Source organism: Cervus elaphus, chromosome 23 (assembly GCF_910594005.1).
Source record: "Cervus elaphus chromosome 23, mCerEla1.1, whole genome shotgun sequence".
NCBI classification, from domain to species: domain Eukaryota; kingdom Metazoa; phylum Chordata; class Mammalia; order Artiodactyla; family Cervidae; genus Cervus; species Cervus elaphus.
In genome coordinates this window covers 72052960-72075340 of record NC_057837.1, presented here as the reverse complement: position 1 = coordinate 72075340, position 22381 = coordinate 72052960, and the positions used below count along the sequence as shown (strand labels likewise).

General features: G+C 52.3%; 1 protein-coding gene across 3 annotated transcripts in view; it reads right to left on the bottom strand.

The window, feature by feature from the left end:
• The window catches only part of HNF4A (hepatocyte nuclear factor 4 alpha), a 64736-nt gene that overhangs the window by 7829 nt on the left and 34526 nt on the right, over window positions 1–22381 (bottom strand). Inside the window, exons 1-8 of one of the 3 annotated variants that reach the window (XM_043884356.1) lie at window positions 21763–22042; window positions 17299–17473; window positions 16130–16224; window positions 9742–9848; window positions 8708–8863; window positions 4699–4786; window positions 3524–3679; window positions 686–922 (exon numbers count right to left, since the gene is read on the bottom strand). In XM_043884356.1, the coding sequence (XP_043740291.1) occupies window positions 686–922; window positions 3524–3679; window positions 4699–4786; window positions 8708–8863; window positions 9742–9848; window positions 16130–16224; window positions 17299–17473; window positions 21763–21877 (1129 nt within the window). In that variant the 5' untranslated portion in view covers window positions 21878–22042. Of the gene's footprint in view, window positions 1–685; window positions 923–3523; window positions 3680–4698; window positions 4787–8707; window positions 8864–9741; window positions 9849–16129; window positions 16225–17298; window positions 17474–21762; window positions 22043–22381 lie in introns of those variants that run through there. The other 2 variants (XM_043884357.1, XM_043884358.1) reach the window with 2 other exon arrangements.

Here is a 22381-nt window from a genome sequence, read left to right as displayed (position 1 = left end):
AATTTCAAAATTTGTAGCTGCCCTCTTTATTATATACTCAATTATCATCTGTTCCCCCGAGTGTTAATATACACTGGCACGCACACACACACACACACACACACTTATATATACACTCATACACAACCTCCAGGAGAACTGACTCTTGTCCTCTGCTGAACCTCCAGCACTTAGAACGGTGACTGGAACATGGTAACTTCTCAGCACCTGAATTAACAGGCCACTGTCCCCATTTTCCTGATGAGTAAACTGAGACTCCAGTAGATAAAAGGATTTGCCCAAAGCTACAGAGCAAGGAAGTGATGGAGCTGAGTGGTGAGCTCAGGTCTGCATGAGGCTTGTCTCTTAGAGAGGCTACCTCCCCCAGCCCCGCCCACTGGCTCAGATGGTAAATAATCTACCTGCAGTGCAGGAGACCCAGGTTCTATCCTTGGGTTGGGAAGATCACCTGGAGAAGGCAATGGCAACCCACTCCAGTATTCTTGCCTGGAGAATCCCATGGACAGAGTACGTGGGGTCGCAAAAAGTTGGACATGATCGAGCAACTAACACTCTCACTTTTTGACAGAGTGAGAAAGTGATGGAGCTGAGAGGTGAACGCAGCTCTGCATGAGTGCGGCTGGTCTCTTGGAAAAGTGGCCTCCAGCCCCGCCCACCTCTCAGCCCCTCCCGGGTGGACACTAACCTCCCAGCAGCATCTCCTGCAGCAGGTTGTCGATCTTGGCCATGCCGAAGAGCTTGATGAACTGGATCTGCTCGATCATCTGCCAGGTGATGCTCTGAAGGGTGGGCAGCAGCAGCAGCAGCTCGCCGAAGCGGCCACGCGAGTCGTACTGGCGGTCGTTGATGTAGTCCTCCAAGCTCACCTGCACCTGGGAACGCAGCCTCTTGATCTTGCCTGGGTCACTCAGCCCCTTGGCATCTGCAATGGGAGGGATCATGCCAGGGAGGCAGAGGGCCAACCTGGAGCGTCTGGGGAGGTGGGACCCAATGTCCCCTTACTCCGGGGGCTCTGATGGGAGACCTAGACCCGAGGGCACCTAGGGAATCCTAGCAGTGCTGGGGCAAGACTTCAGGAACATTCCCAAGAGGGCACCTTGTAACCTTCTCTTCTTACAGATGGGGAAACCAAGGCACACAAAAAGGAAAGGACTTGGCCCAGACCACAAAACCACTTGTTGGCAGATCCATGATGTGGAATTAGGGCTCCTGATTCCCAGTTAAGGTCCCACTGGCAGTCCAGTGGTTAAGACTCCACTTTCCAATGCAAGGGATGCTGGTTCGATCCCTGGTCAGGGAATTAAGATTCCACATGTCTCACGATTCAGCCAAAAAAAAAAAAGCCCCACCATCCAGGCCTCAGCACTGCTTCTCCTGCTGCCTCATCAGGAGGCATCTGATGCCTCATCTCCTGCTGTCTCCCCGCTGGCCTGCTCCCTTGCCTGTGTGGTCTTGGGGTCTCAGCTTAGATCACACTTCCTCTGGGATGCCTTCTCCATTCCACCCTACCAGGTCTGCACTCTGCGTGTTCATGGGGTCCCCAAACTTCTGTGGCTCTTTCGTCACCACTGAGCACACAGGATGGAATGTCTCTTCTGCTAGACTGTGATCTCTATACAGCATACATGCATCTTTTAAACCCACCACCTAGCACCATGCATTGTCAATATTTGTTGAACAGATAACTAGATGAAGGGATAGGTACATGGATGGAAGGGTGAATGAATGAAAAAAAAAAAAGCGATGGATAAATTTTAGATTCTTAACCGGGAAAGTAATTGAAGTGGTTATTCAATAGTTAATCTCAACCTTCATGGATGACATCTATTGTCTCTTTTATAGATAAAGTAAGCAGCAGAAAGATAATTTCACCCACATTTCCAACGCAGGGCTCTCTCTCTCCTGAGCCACATTTGTGCATTCTATCATTCAGTCAATAAACATTTATTGAACACCACCCACATGCCCGGCCCTGACCTAGGTCACCAGCCCCTCCAGGCCAGGCTGCTGGCCCTGACTCAGCATCAGTAATCCTGCACATTTGACTGAGCAGTTCCTATCATCCAGCCCCACGCCAAGCACCACAGGGTACACAGCCTGGGCCAGGCTCTGGAGGAAACTGCAACTAGAAATCTTATCCCCTCAAGAAACCAGGAATAGCGTGTGATAGGTAGGAACATGGGCTTGAGAGCTGAAGAGTCTGAAGTTCAAATCCAAGCTCTGCCATTTCCTAGTTCTGTGACCTGGGGCAAGTCTATCAATCTCCCTGTGACTCAATTTTCTTATCTGTAAAATGGAGATAATAGCAATTCCTACCTCACAGATACCATATTGCAAGTAACGAGTGAAATCAACAAGAGCCTTAGTGAGTGCTTCATACGCAGTGCTCATTTCCGCTTCCTCACTATGCTTACTAGACTCAATCTCCATTCAGAGAGGGCTTGGCACTAAGGATGGTGCCTGGCACAAGGTAGGACCTCTCTAACATGGAAGGACAGAAGAAAGCAAGGAAGCTTTGGAGCCTGGGCGTCCATCTTGACATCATGAAATGAAAACAGGTTTTTCACAAAATCACAACAACAAAAATGTTGTATGGGGGCCCAGTGGTGGGGACTTCCTCTTTCAAGGCAGGGGGTGTGGGTTTGATCCCTGGTCTGGGAGTAAGATCCCACACGCCTGGAAGCCAAAATACCAAAACATAGAACAGAAGCAATATTGTAACAAATTCCATAAAGACTTTATAAATGGTCCACATTGAAAAAAATCTTAAGAAAAAAAAGAAAATGGGTGGGAGGTCGGTAGATGGAAGAGGGAGAATGCGAATACATTATCTTTATCCTGCTAATGAAAGGTTAGGAGATACTGCTGACAGTTGATGGAACAAGAAATAAAAGCATAAGTGCAGAACATTATAGAGGCAATCAGTAGAGACACTGAAATTCCAAGAAAAATGTATTAGGACGATGGGAGAGAAAAGATGGAGTGGTGATGGGGAAAAATACAATTCTCAACTATCATAGGAGGGAAAAATATGTTCTAAAATGGATAAATCAAGAAGTAGAAAGTTTAGCATTTTATTTAGAGCTGGAGAGGTGGCAATAAAAAGAAACAGTATAAAGAGTCAGAAATGGTTCCTCCTGGGGAGTAGGCTTTGGACAGGAAAAGTAGAGTGGGGAGGACTATTTTCATTTTAAGTATGTGCAGATATTATTTTGATAAAAAGTTTTTTTGAGGGAAAGAAAAAGAGGATGGTAAGAGGTAAGGAACAGAAAGCAGAGAGGAAGGGAAAGAAGGGTAAGATGGGAAAGAAAAAAACCAAGCCTCTGGAGTCAGTGTGCCCCATCGTCACATCAGTCATTTGAGCCTCGATTTTCCTCATCTGTTAAATGGAGCTGATAAAGATGTCCTCTCCTGATTGTTGTACTGGAGAGATGAGGTGGCAAACTCGGGGTTCGTAACCCAGTGGGAGCAGTTTGACAGAGGGTCTGGGGAATCAGGGGAGGGTGGGAGGAGTGGGCTGTACCTGGGTCAAAGAAGATGATGGCTTTGAGGCAGGCGTACTCGTTATCGTCAATCTGCAGCTCTTGAAAGGGCAGCACCAACTCATCGAGGATACGCACGGACACCCGACTCATCTCCGCCAGCTCCGGGCAGTGCCGAGGGACGATGTAGTCATTGCCTGGATGGGTTGGGAAAGAGAGGGGATGGGAAGCACCGGGGAGTACCTCTCTCCTCCAGCTTTTGCTGTTTGCAGTTATAAATGCAGCGGCTGCCCACGGGAGGAGGGGCTGGTGGGGGCTGTCACGCCCATCTTACAGATGAGGAAGCCAAGGCCCAGATTAAAGGAATGAGTGACTTGCAGGCATTGGACTGGGCCCCAGAGCCTGACTTCTTAGGACCCCTTTCATATCACCCAAGCTCCATTCTTCAATGGTGACAACAGACCACAAGACTGATGACATTCAAGGGCTGCTTGGGAGGCATAAAAGCACCAAGGGTAAGGGCTCAGGCTCTGGAATTCGACCACCTGGGCTGAATCTTGCTTTTTCGACTGACTAGCCAGATCTATCTGGATAAATTACTTTCTGTGCCTCAGTTTTTCCACCTGTAAAATGGGAATAAATTATAGAGCTTATCTCATTGGGTCGTTGTACTAGAGGAGTTAGTATTTGTAAAGTACTCAGACTAGGACCCACGGTGTGCCCTATATAAGAAGTTAGAGTAATAAACAAACATGTTATGAAAGCATAGGTGACACAGACTGAGGTTTGTGCCATTCCTGGCTGCCTCCCAAGCAGCCCTTGAATGTCATCAGTCTTGTGGTCTGTTGTCACCCTTGAAGAATGGAGCTTGGGTGATATGAAAGGGGTCCTAAGAAGTCAGGCTCTGGGCCCAGTCCAATGCCTGCAAGTCACTCATTCTTTTTTTGGCTCCCTCTCCAGAAAGTGCATCTGAATGCACAGGTTATCCCAGGGCTAAGCCTGACTGTGCTGTAACGTGAATGCTGGGGAATTTAATTCCTCGAGTCCACATTTCCTTGCATCTAAATCGGGTATCCAGTTGAGAATACTGAGGACAAGACCATTCTTGATCTGCCTCCCTCACTCTGCACACCACCATGGAAATCTCCCATGCCCGGGTGCGCTCCACGCTGGGCATGCCCCTGCAGAGCCCTGGCTGGGCAGACAGCACCCTCACCTAGAAGCAGAACGTCCTTGAACACCATGGAGCGCTTGGTGGCTCCGAGCAGCAGGTGCTCGCCGGCGTGGGCTCTGAGCAGGGCCACCTGGAAGAGAGAGGGGATGGCGTCCGGTATCCGTATGCCTGGGAAGGCATCTACACCCCTGGGGAGGCTGCTCCCCACCAATGACCCTGAGCAAGTCAGCATTAGTGTTCTGCTTGCCTTTACCAGTCTGAATGATAAGATGGGCATCAGAAAACTGCTGCCTTCCTCTCATAACTGATAAAACTAGAAACATGGAAAAGCTTCAGCTTACCCCTGAAAGGGGAAACAACCTGTGCTCAGAGCCGGGACACCAAATGCCAACTCTGCCCTTGAACTGCTGCGTTCGGGGTAAACTGCTCCCGAACTCTCCCCTCTGGGCCTCTTCTGTGTGCCTGTGTGCCTGTATGCCTGGTAAAATTGTAACAACACTCTGTGTGTGTGTGTGTTAGCAGAGACTTAAAGGCTTTCATCAGACTCTCAAGAGGGTCTACAAACCCAAAAAGTTCTAAAACTTTTAGAGCTTTTTGGGGGGTTCTGAATTCCTACTCATGGATCAGCTATGTAACATGATGAAGGGTGTTTTGTAAAACACAGATTCTTAGGTCTTACTACCCAAGGCACTGACTCTCTTTGTCTGGGGTGGGCCCAAGGGATCTGAAATTAATAAATTCCTCAGTTGATTCTGATGCATGGTTGTGTTTGGGAAATCACTGCTCCAAGAGATCTCTAGAGCACCCACCCACTTGAAGCTAGAAGATTCTAGATTCTGTTGTAAGAATCTGGACATGGATGCTGGTTCCCAAGGCAAAGGGTGTGAGCACTGGTCCTTGGCCAGGGATCCGCTTGACCAACCCCTTCCCTGCAGAGAGGACAGAGAAGACTTGGAAGACTGAAGTCTGAGTCTGGAGTCTGGTAGATGGGAGCCCTGCCAGCCCACAGGAGGGCATCACCTGCCTTTTCAGAACTACCTGCTTCAGTGCTTGCATGAGGACCAAGGATGGGACTGGTCAAATGGTAGCAGGCTGGTAGCCTCAAGGATCTTTTTTTTTTTTTTTAGCCTCAAGGATCTTATTTGCAAGGTTGGGTTAGGGAGTTTGGAAATTCTTTAGCAGACTAAACCAGGAAGCAAAAATGCTTTTATGCATTAATTCATCAGATTGCTCATTCTTACAGTCATCAGATGTTAGTGCCTACTAAGTGCCAGACATCACTTTGCCAATAAAGATCTGTCTGGTCAAAGCTATGGTTTTTCCAGCGGTCATGTATGGATGTGAGAGTTGGACCATAAGGAAGGCTGAGTGCTGAAGAATTGATGCTTTAGAACTGTGGCGCTGAGGAAGACTCTTGAGAGTCCCTTGGACTGCAAGGCGATCCAACCAGTCCATCCCAAAGGAAATCAGTCCTGAATATTCATTGGAAGGACTAACGCTGAAGCTGACGCTTCAATACTGTGGCCACCTGATGAGAAGAACCGACTCACTGGAAAAGACCCTGATGCTGGGAAAGACTGAGGGCAGGACAAGAATGGGGTGACAGAGGATCAAATGGTTGGATGGCATCACCGACTCGATGGACATGAGTTTGAGCAAGCTCCAGGAGTTAGCGAAGGACAGGGAGGTCTGGTGTGCTGTAGTCCACAGGGTCTCACCCCAGACTGGGACCCGACTGAGAGACTGAATGACAACCACAAGTGCCGGACGCTTGTTTGGGGACACAAAAGTGAAAAGAAAGGAAGGAGGGTGGAGGAGAAAGAAGGAAGGAAGGAGAGAGGAAGGGAGGGAGAAAGAAAGAAGAAATAAATGGATGGAAGGAAGGAGGGGAAGATGAAAGGAAGATGAGGCTCATGTGATGAAGAGCAATGGGGTAAATCATAAAAGGCCTCGCTAAGGACATGAGGTTGTTCTAAGGCAAGGAGGGCACCTGGCACATAGTAGGCATTCAATAAATATTTGAATGAAAGACGAAGGGACAGGTGAATGGATGAGCCAGTCTATTTAGCATCTTCCCAGATTGAGCCCCTGTTGCAGCCATGTCCTTACATGTGAACCCCCAAGGTGAAGCCTGGTGACGATGACAGGAAAAGCAGGGCAAAGGCAAACAGCCTTGGAGGAGGGCGAGAACTCCCTTTCCATGACCAGCACAAAAGGAGACCAAAGCATGCTGATTATCAAGCACTTCCTACACTTCAGGCACCATGCAGGACTTTCGTCACTTACTGCAATGTCTCTGCGAGAGACAGAAGACCTAGAGTCGAACCCTGTGGCTGTCTTGCTCTGTGACCTTGCACAAATCTCTCTTTCTCTCCAACCCTCCATCCCCTTATCCAATGCTACCCAGCCTTCTAAGTTTCAATGGGTCGATGCCCAAAACAAACCAAGAAGCAAACACACTTGGTTCCTGAGGCAATGTTGACGGACAACATCCCCGAGTTCTCCCAGCTGTGCCCCACCCATCACAGGCAAGATAAGCTCCTTATACACTGTGAATGGGGAGCTGGGAACCCTCCTGGCCCTGGGTCCAGCCCCCTAACATGACTGTTCTGGGGGTGGGCAGGTGGTGGGTGGCGACGTTAATGATTATTCTGTGTTACTGGCCACCCATCACTGCTCTCTGAGAATGCTCTGAGCCCCAGCCAGGGAGGTTTGGGTGGGAAATGGAGGTTAACAATTGCTCAGCTTGTGGGGGGAATCTTGTTGTCCTTCTGAGCCCCTGGGAAGGAACAGGAGGGATTAAACATTAATGGAGCCTCTCCAGCAGAGGGGACCGGGGCCAGAACACGAGGAGCAGGGAAGAAGGCCAGGGCAGCCTGGCCAAGATCCCTGCCTTGTCATCCCTCCTGAAGCAGCGAGGAATCTGTGTGAGAAGGCATCCGATCTGACCCCCGTGTGAGGGTGAGGACCAGCCAAGCCAGGGTTTTCACAGTATGTTCCACCACGTGATGCAAATGCATTCCAGAAGCGCCTGGGCACCAGAGGACTTTGAGAAGCCCTGGCTTCCCAAGGTTCAACAGCTGCCTTGCCTGAGGACTTTTCAGAAACTTTAAGAGGCCGACACATGTTGCCAATTTTCTGTGCAGAATTACAAAACAGAGAAGCAAATGTACCAGGAGCCAGTATCTGGAACACTGTCCTTTGGTGCCGCCCAGCTTCCATAGGAGCTGAGTTGATGACCCAGTTCAGCTCCTCTTTCCCAAACAAAGAAAATGTCTGCAGAGGCCTCGGAGGGCGCCCTGATCAAGTGCTCAGGAACTCGATTGTCCTCAGCGCCCCTTCCCTCAGCCCCAGCTTTTCCCCCTAAGACATTTTTGGTATTCCAAAGAAGGTAGTTTGGGAAATAACATGCTAAATGAAAATCCATCTTGGTGGGATACAAGGAAGAAACTGACATTTAGGGAGGCCAGGACAGTGTAGGTGTCCTGTTACACCACTGACGCTTTTTAAATGGTAATGTTCTCCATCCTCCCAACAGCTTTTTGAAGGGGATATTACAATTTATACTTTACAGATGAGAAAACGGAGGCTCGGGGAGAGGAAGTAACTTGTCCAAGATCACACAGAGAATCTTTCTCAGAGCCACAGCTCAAGCCCTGCCCATGAGCCCCTACCCACATCCTACCTGGGAGAGCTGTCAGATGTAGCGGCGCAGAGGCTATGGGCCTGGACTTTGAAGTCTCCCTGCTTGTTCTAATGCCAGCTGTATTGGATACTAGCTGTGTGACCTTCAGCAAGTTATTTAACCTCTCTATGTCCCCAGTTTCCTCACCTATGTGATGGTCATAATAGCACTTACCTTCCCTAGGGTTGTCAGAAGGATTAAATGAGCTAACATTTGTAAAGTGATTTAAACAGCTCCATGCACACATGAGCACTATGCGTTTGTGAAATAAATCGAACCAGTCCAAGGCCATATCCGGTGGGGTGGGGAGCAGCAGGACCCACCTACCCAGGGCCCGCACTGCCTGCAGACCATGTCCACCCTCACCTGGTCATCCAGGGGGAGCTCACAGAAGGCTGGGATATACTTGGCCCACTCGACGAGCACCAGCAGCTGCTCTTTCATGGACTCACACACATCTGCGATGCTGGCGATCTTCTTCGCCCGAATGTCGCCATTGATTCCGGAGACAGGGGAGGTGATCTAGGGGAGGCGGAGGAAAATGCTGGGGTGGATATCCCCTCCATATACTCTGTCCCCTGCAGAGAGCCCCCACCCCCAGAGAGCTTCCCTGCCTGGGAAAGAGGAGCTGGACTGTGGGCACCTTCTCAGCTCTGAAGGACGCTCCGGGGAAACTGGAAAGGGAAAGGGAGGATGCCAAGGAGGCTCTCTGAGCCTTCATCTGCTGCTCGCCCCCTACCTCCTCCTCCACCGGCTCCTTTGAAGCCTAAAAACACCCGTCGGCCCTAGAGGAGAAGCAGGGCAAAAGTCCCCATCCTCATCGGAAGGTGCAGAAACCACTGCCCAGAGAGGCCCTGCGACTCGCCTAAGGTCACGCAGCAAGGGGGGCTGGCTGAGCCCCAGTGTGCTACTCTGCCCGCCTGCCCACTCCTCTCTTCTCTCGGGGCGAAGCCCATCTCAGCCCCTCGGTGAGAGTGGAGACGGCTTGGCCTGCGCAGTGCCAGGTGCCAGCCGCGGGTTGGTGCTATGCCTCGTCACTCAGTCACGCTCGACTGGCTGCGAGCCCATGAACTGCAGCCCACCAGGCTCCTCTGTCCACGGGAGATCTCCATGAACTCCCTAGAATACTGGAGTGGGTTGCCATGCTCTCCTCCAGGGGATCTTCCTAACCCAGGGGTGGAACCCAGGCAACTGCAGGCGGATTCTTTACCGTCGGAGCCACCAGGGTTTGAGTCTTTGCTACTAAATGGGCTGTGTGACCCTGGACTGTTTCCCTTCGTGGTGTCCGAGGGCCCTCCCGTCTGCTGCTCTAAGGCCCGGGTGGGGAGGAAAGGGGTGGAGTTGAGATTCCTCTTTGGGATGAGGAGGCCCCAGGGGGGTGGGGGAGGCTCCCCGGGTACCTGCTGGGACAGGACCTCGGCCTGCAGGAGCGCGTTGATGGAGGGCAGGCTGCTGTCCTCGTAGCTGGACCGGCGAGTGCTGATCCGGTCCCGTTCATTCTGGACAGCTGTGAGGAGGCAGAGCGAGTGAGCGGGAGGAGAGGGGTCCCATGGCAGGAGGGGCGGCTGAAGGACGAGGGGAGAGGGGTGAGCCCGGAGGGCTGTCCTGCAGGGCTGTCCAGGAACAAAGGGAACGCACTCGGAGGTGGGAGTTGGGGGCGGGAGGGAGAGTGTCCAGGCCACAGAGCCCAGGTCAGAGTGTGGGGATGGGGGTCAACAGCTCCTAAGCCAGCCTGTGGGAGAACTTTCCCCTCACCACCACTGCTCCTCACACAACAGGGCGGCTTGAGGAGTGATCTACCCGTCATGGGAGGCATGCAAGGCTGTGACGACTTGGCAGAGGGCTTCAGGCGGGTCTTGAATTTTGAGCAGGACGTCTGTCTCGGTGACAGGCTTTCAAGCTGTGTTTTAGAAAAGGGTCCCTTCCTTTCCAGGTGAAAGTGGATAAGACAAGCAAAATGAATTGCTCTGGGTGATGGAGATGGCCCAGGGACTCCTGAGTACAGAGGCAGAAGCCTGGACAAGGGGGTCTGGAGGCCCCACCTGCCCTGGGGTCTCAGTCATCAGTAGGAAGCGCACGTGCTCTAGGCTAACCTTCTCAGAGACACTCGTGAAAGCTCTGGCTCCCTCCTGCTCCACCACGGGGCTCCCCTCCCAGGAACTCAGAGATCTGGGGCCTCTGTCCACCTGGGCCCCACACCCCCTTGCACCTCCACCTGGGTCAGTCTTGGCCCAAGATGTAGGATGGTCCTTCTGCCGCCCTGACAGGCCCCTGGAGTCTGGGAGGCCTTGGTTGAAGCTCTAAGAAGGGAGGACGAGGCTGCAGGAGACCTGGGTTCCTGGCGGGATCCGCCGCTCAGTCTCCATGTGCTGGTGGGGGCCACACCCTCTCTCTGGGCCTCAGTTTCCCCATCTGTAAGCTTCTTTCCCATACCTGCTCCTCTTGGTCTTTCCCATCTCAGGAACAGGCAGCTTTATTCTTCCTCCCAGCCTGGGGACCTTGCTATGTCTCTTTCTCTCACCTGCCCACCACCCCACCACCACCACACACACACACTCCAAATGCTGTCAGTAATCCGTGCAAACCCACCGGCAGCTCCCACTCTGGGCTGGGCCCTGAGGGAGTTCAGACCCTCCTCTCTGCCTGCTTTGCTTCCAGCCTTACCCCTGCAGTCTGTGCACCTCTCGGAAGACAAAGGGATCCCCTAAAACCCGACTCAGGTCACATCCCTCCACTGCGGAAACCCAGGACCTCCCCATCGTACCTGGAGTCAGGTCACCCTTCCTCATGGTGGTCCTATCTCCCCCATCTCACTTTTACTCTCCCTATCAAACCTGCCTCCCAGCCGTTCCTGGGACTCACTCAGCCACTCTCCAAAGTCTTCGCCACTGCTGTTCCCGCTGCCTGGAATTCTCCCTCCACCCATCCCCCATCCCCCACAACTAAGCTTCTCCCCCTCTCTTTACTCATGTCTCCTTGCAAATGTCACCGCTCAGAAACACCCTCTCTGACCACCCTGTCTGATGGGGATATCCCTCCTGCAGGTTCTGCCCCTTTCTCCTGTTTTATTTTTCTTCTTGGTACTTGTTCTCTCTTCACTTTCTTCACTCTCTGTCTGTGTAAGAGAAAGAAAGCTCCAGAAAGCCAGAATATCTTCCCTCTCATCCACTGCTGTAGCCCTAGCAACTAGAACCCTGGCGTGCAATGGGTGCTCAATAAATATTCACTGAGTGGCCGAAAGAAGGTGCAGAAGGAGACAAGCTTTGATTCTCGGGTGCAATCTACGCCCCATTTCTCAATGGAATGTTGACATTCAGCTCTTCAACTCCCTCTTGATTTCAAACATCGTTGAAATCAGAGAACGGAAGTCAGCTGGTGTAGGACTTTCCTGGAAGTCCAGTGGCTAAGACTGCCGTTCCAATGCAGGGGGCGTAAGTTTGATCCCTGGTCAGGGAACTAAAGATCCCACAAGCCACAGGGAATGGCAAAAAAAATTTTTAAAAAGCCAGATAGTATAAAGGGAACCCAGAGTTAGTGGAGTGTAACAGGGGTCCCAAGGTAAGAAAACTCCTCTTCCCAGACCCCCCACCCTGGACAGGGGGCCAGCTCCCAGCAGCGCTCCCCTGCCCGGGTCCCGCCCCACCCGCGACACCCCTCCAGCGACTGCCAGCCCGCACCCACCAGGGCGCCAAGTGGCGGCGGGCCTAAGAAAAGGGCTGCTGTCAGCAGCTGGGGATTGGGCTCCTCAAGGTTAGGCCGGCGTTATCAGTGCCCGGCGCGAGCTCAGTCACGGAATGATGTTTTCCAAATGTTTGCTCAGTATTAGCAGGGTCGGGGACCTAAATGTAACTTCTATTGAATATTAACCGGCCCTGGGCAGAGGCAGAGAGGATGAGCTTGTCTTCCGAGAGAACCCCTGAGTGGGGGTGAGGGGAGGAGGGGCTGGGCTGGGGATCCCAGGAAGGGCCCATCTGTGGGCCCCTGGCCTACCGCCAGCTTGTACCACCTGCATCCCTGACCCTATTTCCTGGGCTGAATTTCCAATGTCGAGAGTCAGACATTTGTCCTGGGTCTGACAGCTCAAGCTCAGGAAGGTATAGGTTTATAGGAAAGAATTTGGGACCTGCTGTTGGGCCCACTGACCCCCAGATTTCTTCCCAGAGTCTCCGTTCTTTAACCCACTTGACCACCATGGAATATCCTCTGGCCAAACTCACAAGACTTTGAGATTCAGAGCCCTTCTCTGGGGTTGAGAGGAAGTTTCAGGAGACTTGACCAAATCCAGGTGCCTCCCAAGGCCATCAGTCCTAGTTTTCATCCAGGGAATTTGGTGTCTGCTCAGCTCTAGGGAGCCCGAGTTCTAGTCCTGACTTCCTCTGCCCTTGACCCAATCATATCACCTCTCTGGTCTCAACTTCCCCATCTGTAAAATGGAGAGATTTGATGACCTCCTATACACCCGACTGGTCTATGAATGCTACATTTACAATCCATGCTTTCTTGTCCTCAGAGACAACTTTGGAGTTCTAATTCCCAGATTCTCCTAGGGCCATCAAGGAAGGGAAATAAAAACTTGTCCCAACTCTCCCAATCCCTGGGGCTTCCATTGAGAATCTCTCTTGGCTCTGAGAACCTTCCACCAAGCCAAGGAGGGGTATTGGGACTATAAAACTTAGGTAGAGCTAGTGAAACCAGTCAATCCTAAAGGAAATCAACTCTGAATATTGATTGGAAGGACTGATACTGAAGCTCCAATACTTTGGCCACCTGATGTGAAGAGCTGACTAATTGGAAGAGACCCTGACGCTGGGAAAGACTGAGGGCAGGAGGAGAAGGGGATGACAGAGGATGAGATGGTTGGACGGCATCACCGACTCAATGGACATGAGTTTGAGCAAACTTCAGGAGACAGTGAAGGACAAGGAAGCCTAGCGTGTTGCAATCCATGGGGTTGCAAAGAGTTGGACATGACTTGTTAAGTTCATTTGTTAAATGAACAATAAAAACAAGAGCTAGTCATGCCCTTACTTCCCAGAACTTGACCACAATGGCAATGGAACCCTTTGCTACCCTGGCCTGCTCTCAAAGCAACTGAGCCCACTGCATATGTCATGATCTTCTGGTTAACCCAAGCATGCAAATAACCACCAGCCTTTCCTACTGCCCACACGCACTTGCCATTAGCTGATTCTCCTCTCCTCCTGGCATAATGCCACCTTCTCCAAGATAAGAAGCAACTAGCTATTTTCAAGGCTAAGCCAAGGTAGAATGGCTGGGGACCCTCGCTGCCCTGGGCCTGCCGTCTCTGCGGCAGTCCAGTGGGAGGACCAGGGAACAAACACACATGTCCTGGTGGGCAGTGTGTATTTGCACAGGTAGATCAGTGGGCATATAGCAAGACAGAGCTGGAAGGGTTCATTATCCACCCCAGTGATTTTATAGATGTGAACACTGAAGCCCAGATGGGGCAGAAACTCCACTGAAGTAACACACACGAAAGTGACTCTGAATGTTTAATAGGAGACACCTATAAAAAACAGTGAGATGAAGGGACAGGCTACCTGCAGCCTAGGAAGGTAGCCGTCTGCTCAGGTGAGCTGGCAACCTTTCTCCCTCCCACCTGTCACAAGGCTTGGAATTTTAACACAAGAGATTCATTCTCTCAAACATAAAATCTTAGGCTGTTGAGCTGATGGAATCACTGGCTGGTAGAACCCTAAACTGTTTGACTCTTAGACTGTGGCTCTCAGTTGTTTCCTTGCCTCTAGCTATTCATGTGTGTGCCCAGTTGCTTGTCGTGTCTGACTTTGTGACCCCATGGACTATAAGCTCGCCAGGCTCCTCTGTCCATGGGATTCTCCAAGCTAGAATACCTGAATAGGTTGCCATGCCTTCCTCCAAGGGATCTTCCCAACCCAGGGATTGAACCTGGGTCTCCTGCATCTTCTGCACTGCAGGCAGACACTTTACCGCTGAGCCACCAGGAAAGGCCCTAGCTGTTCACACATGCCTCATATTCCCATTCATGACATCTCTTTTATTTATTTATTTTCTTTTTTGGAGGCCATGGCCTGTTGAATGCGGGATAGTAGTTGCCCGATGAGGGATTGAACCCTCGCTTCCTGCAGTGGAAGCACAGAGTCTTAACCACTAGACAGCCAGGAAAGTCCCTCATTCATAACATTTCTCATTCGACAAAGTTGTGCTCAAGTTCAAGGTGAGAGTGGTCAATCCCATTGAAAACTGGGTGGGGGAAAGCTGGGGGGCATCTGCCCTTTGAAAAAGATTCTCCTTGCTCTTGAGAACCACTGAGGTCCAGATGAGAGAATCGTGGTGTTGTGAGCATCATGGTGTGTTCCTGAGGGTCATAGCCCAGGTTTTGCAGCAGGGGTCATAAACTCTCAGGGCCCTATAGGGATGAGACCCAGAGGATATTTCCCAGGAGGTGGGCAGAGAAACAGGGGCTCAGAGGCAGAGTTAGGGAGGGGAGACTGCCAGAGCCAAGTTTCCCCCCTTCCCAGTTGGCCGGGGGAAGGCTGGGTCCCAGGATCTTGATGGGGGTGGGGTGGAGCAGGTATGTGTTTGTACAGAACTAGACCAAGGGTTTTGGCTAGTGTGCGCCGCAGCTGCGGGCTGGAAGTGAAGGTCTGGGAGCCAGTCTCAGGGCTGGGAAAGGTGTGTTCAGCAGAGAAGGAGACAGATTTAAAAATGGACTCAAGTTACTCAGAGAAGCAGTTAAAAGATGTTTGTTTCCTGAGCTCGGGCTAGAAAACTTTCAAACATTCCTAGAACGCGGTGGGCATAGCAGGCACCATCGAGGTATCATCCAAACCACATTGAGCTCAAGACCAAAGCTTGGGGTTCAAACTTCGGAGCTTGCTTCGACCAAATGGGGGGGCCGTGGGCAAGTTGTTGACCCATTCTGGGCATCAGTTCCCCTGTCTATGAAAAGTGGGGGTGATAATAGCACCCTGCAGGGCTGTCATGATAATGAAAAGAACTATCAATTGTGGAAAAGCCCAGCCAGGTGGAAAAGCCCAGCTACTGGTGTCAGGAGGCAGGAGACACTCTAATAAATGTTGTGCCCCAGCACTCCCAGCCTCCTCCACCCAGAACAAGTCTGATGCCTTGTTCCATTTCTCTAGAGCCTGAGGATGCTGGGTCATATGATACCCAAGAACGAAGACTAAGGAACTGGGGCACTTGACCCTGGAACAGGAAGATGGGGGATAGAGCCCCGCCCCGTCCCCGTTCACATTTGCTGAGTCTAGTCGTGGGGCGATGGAAGTTCATCATGCCATTCTCTACGTTTTTCCTGATGCTTGAAATAGTATATTAAGCAAAAACACCCAGGGACTTCCAGGTGGTCCAGTGGTTAAGACTTCGTGTCTCCACTGCAAGGGGTGCAGGTTCAATCCCTGGTCAGGGAACTAAGATTCCACATGCCAAGGAATGCGGCCAAAAAATGAAAAAATAAAATCACATTAAAAAAAAACAAAAAGAAAAAACACCCAACCTGGCTGCCTTGTGGTGGCGAAGGCAGGCAGGGGAGGTGGTGCTGGGAACCTGAGTAGCTGAAAGTAGGAGCTTATCTCTTGGAATCTTTCTCAAGACCAAGCCCAGCCCCTCCCTATGGTCAGATCTTCAGGCCCTCCCTCCTCTCAGCCATTAGCCAGTCACCTGGGGCCTGTCACTGAGTCATAAAGTTGTGGCCACAGTTGTAAATGGCTGTCAGGAGCTTGTGGGTGCGGGTGGGGCAGGGGGTGGCAGGAGGGGGCCGAGGCTCACCTTCCTTCTTCATGCCAGCCCGGAAGCACTTCTTGAGCCTGCAGTAGCGGCACTGGTTCCTCTTGTCTTTGTCCACCACACACTGCCGGCTAAACCTGGGGAGGGCTTGGGGTGGTTGGAGGAAGAAAGGACAGCCCTCCTTCTCCCAGGGCTCCACTAGGATCCTGGCCATCTGGTTGACCTCCAGGCTCCTTGCTCAAACCTTTCATCCCAGGAGTCCTCCAGCTAACCAACCAGGAGCTGGAAAGGCCCTGTGGACTCTCTGAGGGCCCAACCCCGACCCCCTAAACATGAGGAAACAGGCTCAGAGAGTGGACACGTGGCCTCAGATCACTCAGCTATGAGTAGAAGGCACTGCTATTTCCCATGTATCTTATTAAAAGCCCAGAGCCCAGAGTGGGCTGCTGGCTGTGAATCAGTTTCAGTACTTGGTCCACATAAGCCACTTTCTGGAGGGGGATATGGAGTAGAGGCAGGCAAGCGCCACTGTGGTTCTGGGTGGTGCCCTGTCACCCCCGGGCTCTGCCGTTGATTCAAGCTGGGTGACCTTGGGCAAATTCCCAGTCCTCTCCAAGCCACAGCTTCCTCATCTATAAAATAAGATAATAATAGTAACCTCCGCAGAGGGATGTTGACAGGTGAAAATGAGATAATTACCCAAATGGGGCTCAATGCAGTGTCTGTTCATAGTAAGAGCTTGTAACTACAGCTGCTATTATTTTATTATTGTTGTTACCCAGAAGGGGAGATGCTTCTGAAGGACGACTCTCCAAGGCCTTGAGAGAAGTGGAAAGGCCTGGGGCCAACCCCCAATCCACCCCAGAAAAAGCGCCAGGTTGGGGGATGGGCCTCACCCTCTGCAGTTTCAGAGGAGACTTGATCCTAAGCCTCAGAGGTCCCCATTTGCTAAATGGGAAAAATCACAATGCGCTTCCAGGAGCAGTTAATATAGGCAAAAACTCAATATGGTGCCTGGCACATAGAAAGTGCTCAATAAAGGGCTGTCTAGAATAGACATTCCCATCTGGATCTCTAAGGGCGAAGAAATCAGAGGCTTGAAGGCCTTGAGGGGCAGATGGCTCCGAGACATACCCATGGAGAAGACAGACCTGGGGGAACATCAGCCCAAGTGCACCCATTTCCCGGATGGAGAAATCGAGGTTCCTCACCTGCAGGAATACATGTGGTTCTTCCTCACGCTTCTCCGGAAGAAGCCCTTGCAGCCGTCACAGCTCGAGGCACCGTAGTGTTTGCCCGTGGCCCGGTCCCCGCAGATGGCGCACAGGGCGCTGACTCCCAGGCTGTTGGGTGCGTTGAGGTTGGCACCCTCTGATGGGGATGTGTCTGCGCCGGAAAAGCAAAGAGTGAGGATGCAGGAGGGGCAGAAAGTCACCTCTCGGAAGCCCTGCTCTCCTGGTGGTTTAGATTCAGAAACGGATGTGAGCTTTGTGGGGATCTTTAAAGGGCTTCAGCCTCGGCTAGACCCAAGTGCTACTGACCCCTCTTCAAAGAACTTGGGCAAGTTCCTTGCTGTTTTGGTATATGTGCTGCCGAAGTGAGCACTCCTTGCTGTTATGGAACTCCCATTTTGCATCTATAACTTAGGGATGGTTGTGACACTGACTTCGTAGAGTTGTTTAACGAGGGTCTGCTCCTCCCCGTGGTGGCAATCGCTAGCCTCAGCTTTCTCTGGGAAGGAATGAAGAAACTGGCTGTCTCCTAGGATGCGTCCAACAGTTGTGGACCCTGATTGGCTGGGCAGAGGGGGCTATGAGAGGGGAAAATATTCCCCCATCATCTCCAGAACAAGTCCTATTTCTCACTGAGTGGCCAAGGCTGGGTGAGTCTCAGCTTGGTACTCAGGGGCCTTGCCAATTCTGCCAGGAAACAGGAAGACATACATCAAGGACAGTGGCTTGTTTGCCCTCCTGGGAGGATCATAGCAAGGATCTGGGCACCCCATAGCAAAAGCTACTGCATTGGGACTTCCTGGTGGTCCAGTGGTTAAGACTGCACTTCTAGTGCAAGGGGAGTGGGTTTGATCCCTGGTCAGGGAAGTAAGATTCCCACATACCGTGGGGTCAAAAAAAAAAAAGAAAACACAACTGCTGCATCTCTGCGAGGAGGGGATAAGAGGCAGGTGGCTGTGGTCTTGGTGATTAGTGCCGCCTCTAAGTTGTCTGTGACCTTGGGCACGTTCCTTTTCCTTGCTTCAGTTTCCCCTGGGCCTCAGTTTCCCTAATTGCAAAAGAGAGCAGACTGACTGGTTCAGTCGTTTTCAATTTTATCTTATATTTCCGTAGCTGAACCCTCATTTTTGTAAGCAACTCTTCCACCAAGGATAGACCTCTTAGAGAAGATGATACTGTGAACCATCTCCCCAGAAAAATGCTTGCAGACACATACCACACAAAGCCACACACACACGCACACACACACACACACACACACACACACACGTGTTTTCACCCTGAATCCTATCGTGGGCTCCTAGGGAACATCTAGCTAAGCACTGGACAGGGATATAGTGCTGTGGTTAAGAGCATAACCTCTCTAGCCCTTCTGCCCAGTTTAAATCCGAGCCTGCCCACTTCTTAGCCATGGGACCTTGGCCACATTAATGTATTTCTCAGTGCCTTCATTTTGTCACTTGTGAAATGCTGCTGCTGCTGCTAAGTCGCTTCAGTCGTGTCCGACTCTGTCCGACTCCACAGACGACAGTCCACAAGGCTCCCCCGTCCCTGGGATTCTCTAGGGAGTGGGTTGCCACAGCCTTCTCCACTTGTGAAATAGGGCACATAATAATCTCTAGGGCTGTTATGAAGGTTCAGTGAATCAATATATGTGAAGTGCTTGGCAGGTAAGAAGCACTATATCAGTGTTTGTAAAATAAAAACTTTTCTGCAGAAGAAGACTCTGGGAGCAGATGATTTCCAGCCTCCGTGCACAAGCAGACACCCTGCCACATCTCATTTCTATCATGTCCTGGCTGAACATCTCGTCGCCTCTGAGGGTGCCCAGGAGCACAGTCCCCTCCACTTGGTGAATTATTCCTAGAGATGAGGATAATTGTTAAGCTGCATTGGTGCCCTTTCTCCTCCAGTCTTGCCTCCTCCAACCACCAGGAGAGCTGACCCCACAACTCAGGCGGAGACTGGGGGAAGGGCTCACACATCCTGGGCAGGATAGGCTGGGTGCTGCCAAGTAGCTCATCCTGCTCCCCAGGGTCAGGTGATGGTGCCCATTCTCCAGGTGAGAACATCAAGGCTCAGAAAGGACAGGACCTGCCCAGAGTCATCACACTGCTGCTAAGTAGAGGAGTCGGATTTACGGTCCAGGCATGCAGGCTGGTGCTGACCTGGCCAGTGCTGTCCTGTTGGGGTGTCTGCTGAAGCCTCTGATGAACAAGCACCCCCTGCTCCTTCTGAATCAGGAATGGGAGGTGGGTAGGGAGCTTGGAACCTTTGAGCTACCAACATAGCACATATGCAAAACATCGCCCCAACTTTCTGGCCCACTTCAAACTCCAATGTGGAATGTAGACCCTTCTTAAAGATGCTCAGAGTTCCTGACCTGACTCGTGGAGGGCGCAGGACCAGTTACCAGTGCTAAGCCCTCAGGTGCCTTATCGCGTGGGATCCTCTGGTTAGCCCTGGGAGGCAGGCACTGTGATTTATTCCCATTTTACAGATGAGATAACTGAGGCTCAGAGCGGCAAATGAGCATAGTTTACACTGGTAGGAAGGATGAACGCCAGAATTTGAGCCCTGATCTTTCTGGCTCCAGAGCTAGAGCTGCCCCGTCTTCAAGACATCGGGTAAGCCCCTGCCTCAGGAATACACACTTCCTAGGAGCTGGAGGCACCCACTCTGAACGGATGATGGGGGGCTAGATGGTGGTCAGGTGTCTTACACGCCGTCTCTCTGGGGTCACACATACCCCGCCTAGTGCAGCAGCTTCTTGTTTACCATTGCCTACGTGTTTTCCCCTCAGCTCCCTCACGTGATCCCTGGACACTCCTGAAAGCCAACAGGCCTGGAGTGACTAAGCCCATTTTGCAGAAGGAGCAAGGAGCGGGGAGGTGACATGCCCAAGGTCACACAGTGAGTGAATGGCAGGGGAAGGCGAGCAGATGGTGAGACTGACCACAGATCGTGCCCACTGGCCACGGGCAGGGCAGACACCTCTCTCTGGCTGAGCTGAGCTGACTCAAGTGCTACAGAGCTCGGCTAAAGCTGCCGAGCCGGGGAAGGAAGGCAGGTGAGCTGCCCCCCTCCTCTGAGGCTGCCCTGCGACCGCTCAGGTCCTGGCATCCGGCCTTCCAAGCCTCCTCCCTTCCCCCACCTTCCTGTAGAAAACTCCCCCCACTCCTTCAGATGTGCTCTCGGTGATAACGGGAGAGGATGTGCGAACCTGGGGAGACACACAGGCAACGCAATCCATTCAGAGACAAATGGACGTGTTGCTGATGTGACTCACGTGTGTCAAACGGCAATGGCATATCACATGAGCGCTGGAGAGTGCTGACCCCCCAGGACACGGATGTGCACACGTTCAAAAGCAGGTACAAACAGGGGCACAAGACAGGATGCCCAAACTGGACATACGTCCGGGAAACCCAGGACACACAAACCAATCCACGTCCAGAGCTCACGCGTGCAAACGTCCACAGACACATGTACACACACTCATTGCTGCTGACTGGATATGCACTCATTGCCACTTACTGTACACACACTCATCACTGCTTACCGTATACACACTCACTGCTGCTTACTGTACACACACTCACTGCCACTTACGGACATAAGCAAGATAAACACAGACATCCCTAGAGATAACAACAAACACGGACCCACTCAGAGAAGAAATGCAACTAGAAATCGACGGAGAACACGTGCACACACAGACCAGTGAACACAAACATGCAAATGGATTCCTGCAGACATACATTTTCAACAAAGTCCACCACTTGCCCACGTGTGTACATGGAAACTCATGCCAACAGGAGCTTAGAATCACACACCAGTGTGCTTGTGTGTGTGTGTGCACGTATACGCGCGTGCACACACACACACACACACACACACACACAGCACGTGCGCATGCGCGCTGTTGATCCTCGTCTCATTTAGCAAAACTTCCCTGAGAACTCCATTTTCTCAAAGTGGGGCGTTCACCCCAGGAAAGTCCCAAAGACACACTGAAACATAGTCATGTCTCCATCCACCGTCTCTGGGAATGGGACATAACCTTGCCATCTCTCTGGACCTCGGCCCAAGGGGTTCAAGCAGGGATCCCGTTGGGCCCAATGACCAGGGCTGGACGCCGAGAGGACGCTCACCATGAAGTCCCCGCTCCCGGTGACATGCTGCACTGCGACAGCTTTGGTCACAGGGACCGCGAGGGCCTGGCAGGAACACCCGGGGCCTGCTCTTGCTGCAGACTGGCCCTGGCAGACCCCCCCGCCACCCTGAAGGCTTCTGGTCACTGTACTTGGGCACATCAACTTCACCTGGTAACGCTGAGCTCTCACCTACGGGAGCACTGTGCTCACCCACCACTCTCCCCCCAGCCCCAAACCCAGTGCGGCAGACTCGCTCCGGTACCTGGGTACACCTGCCCCCACCTACCATTGCCCATCGTCAACACCTGCACATTTTCAAACTCCAGGGTGGTGTAGGCTGGGTCCAGCGCGGCACTGTAGTCGGCCATGTCCATGTCGACAAGGGTTTTGGAGAGGCGCATCCTCCCTCTCCCCGCCTCGGCCACCTGCCCTGCCCAGGATGCCCACCCCGAAGGCTCCGGGCCGAGCCCCGGCCTCCGCCCTCCGCCCTCCCACCGCCTCCTCCCAGGCGCCCTCTCTGCCTTCCTGCGTTTCAAACCGTCCTCTGGGAGGGTCTGCCGGGAGTCCGGGCCTAGCCTCTGCGCAGGGGTGGAGGCTCTGCTGGGGAGGGGTGGGGGTTAATGGTTAATCGGCTCCCCCCTTGGTGGACCGGCTGGGCGGGGCCCCGGGGATTTGGCTGTCTGTTGGTTTCTGGCTGACACCGGGGTGCTCTTACAACAGATGGGGGGCCCTAACGCCCCAATACCGTGTTACCAGTCCTGTGAGACGACGGACACACGCTGCCTCTCCAGCACTCACTGGGCCCTGACTCAGCCACTCTCCGAGCCACTGTCACCCCGAGTCATGCTGATATTGACACGCTCACATGCGCCCCCAGACACTGACAACCCACCTCCAAGACGCCC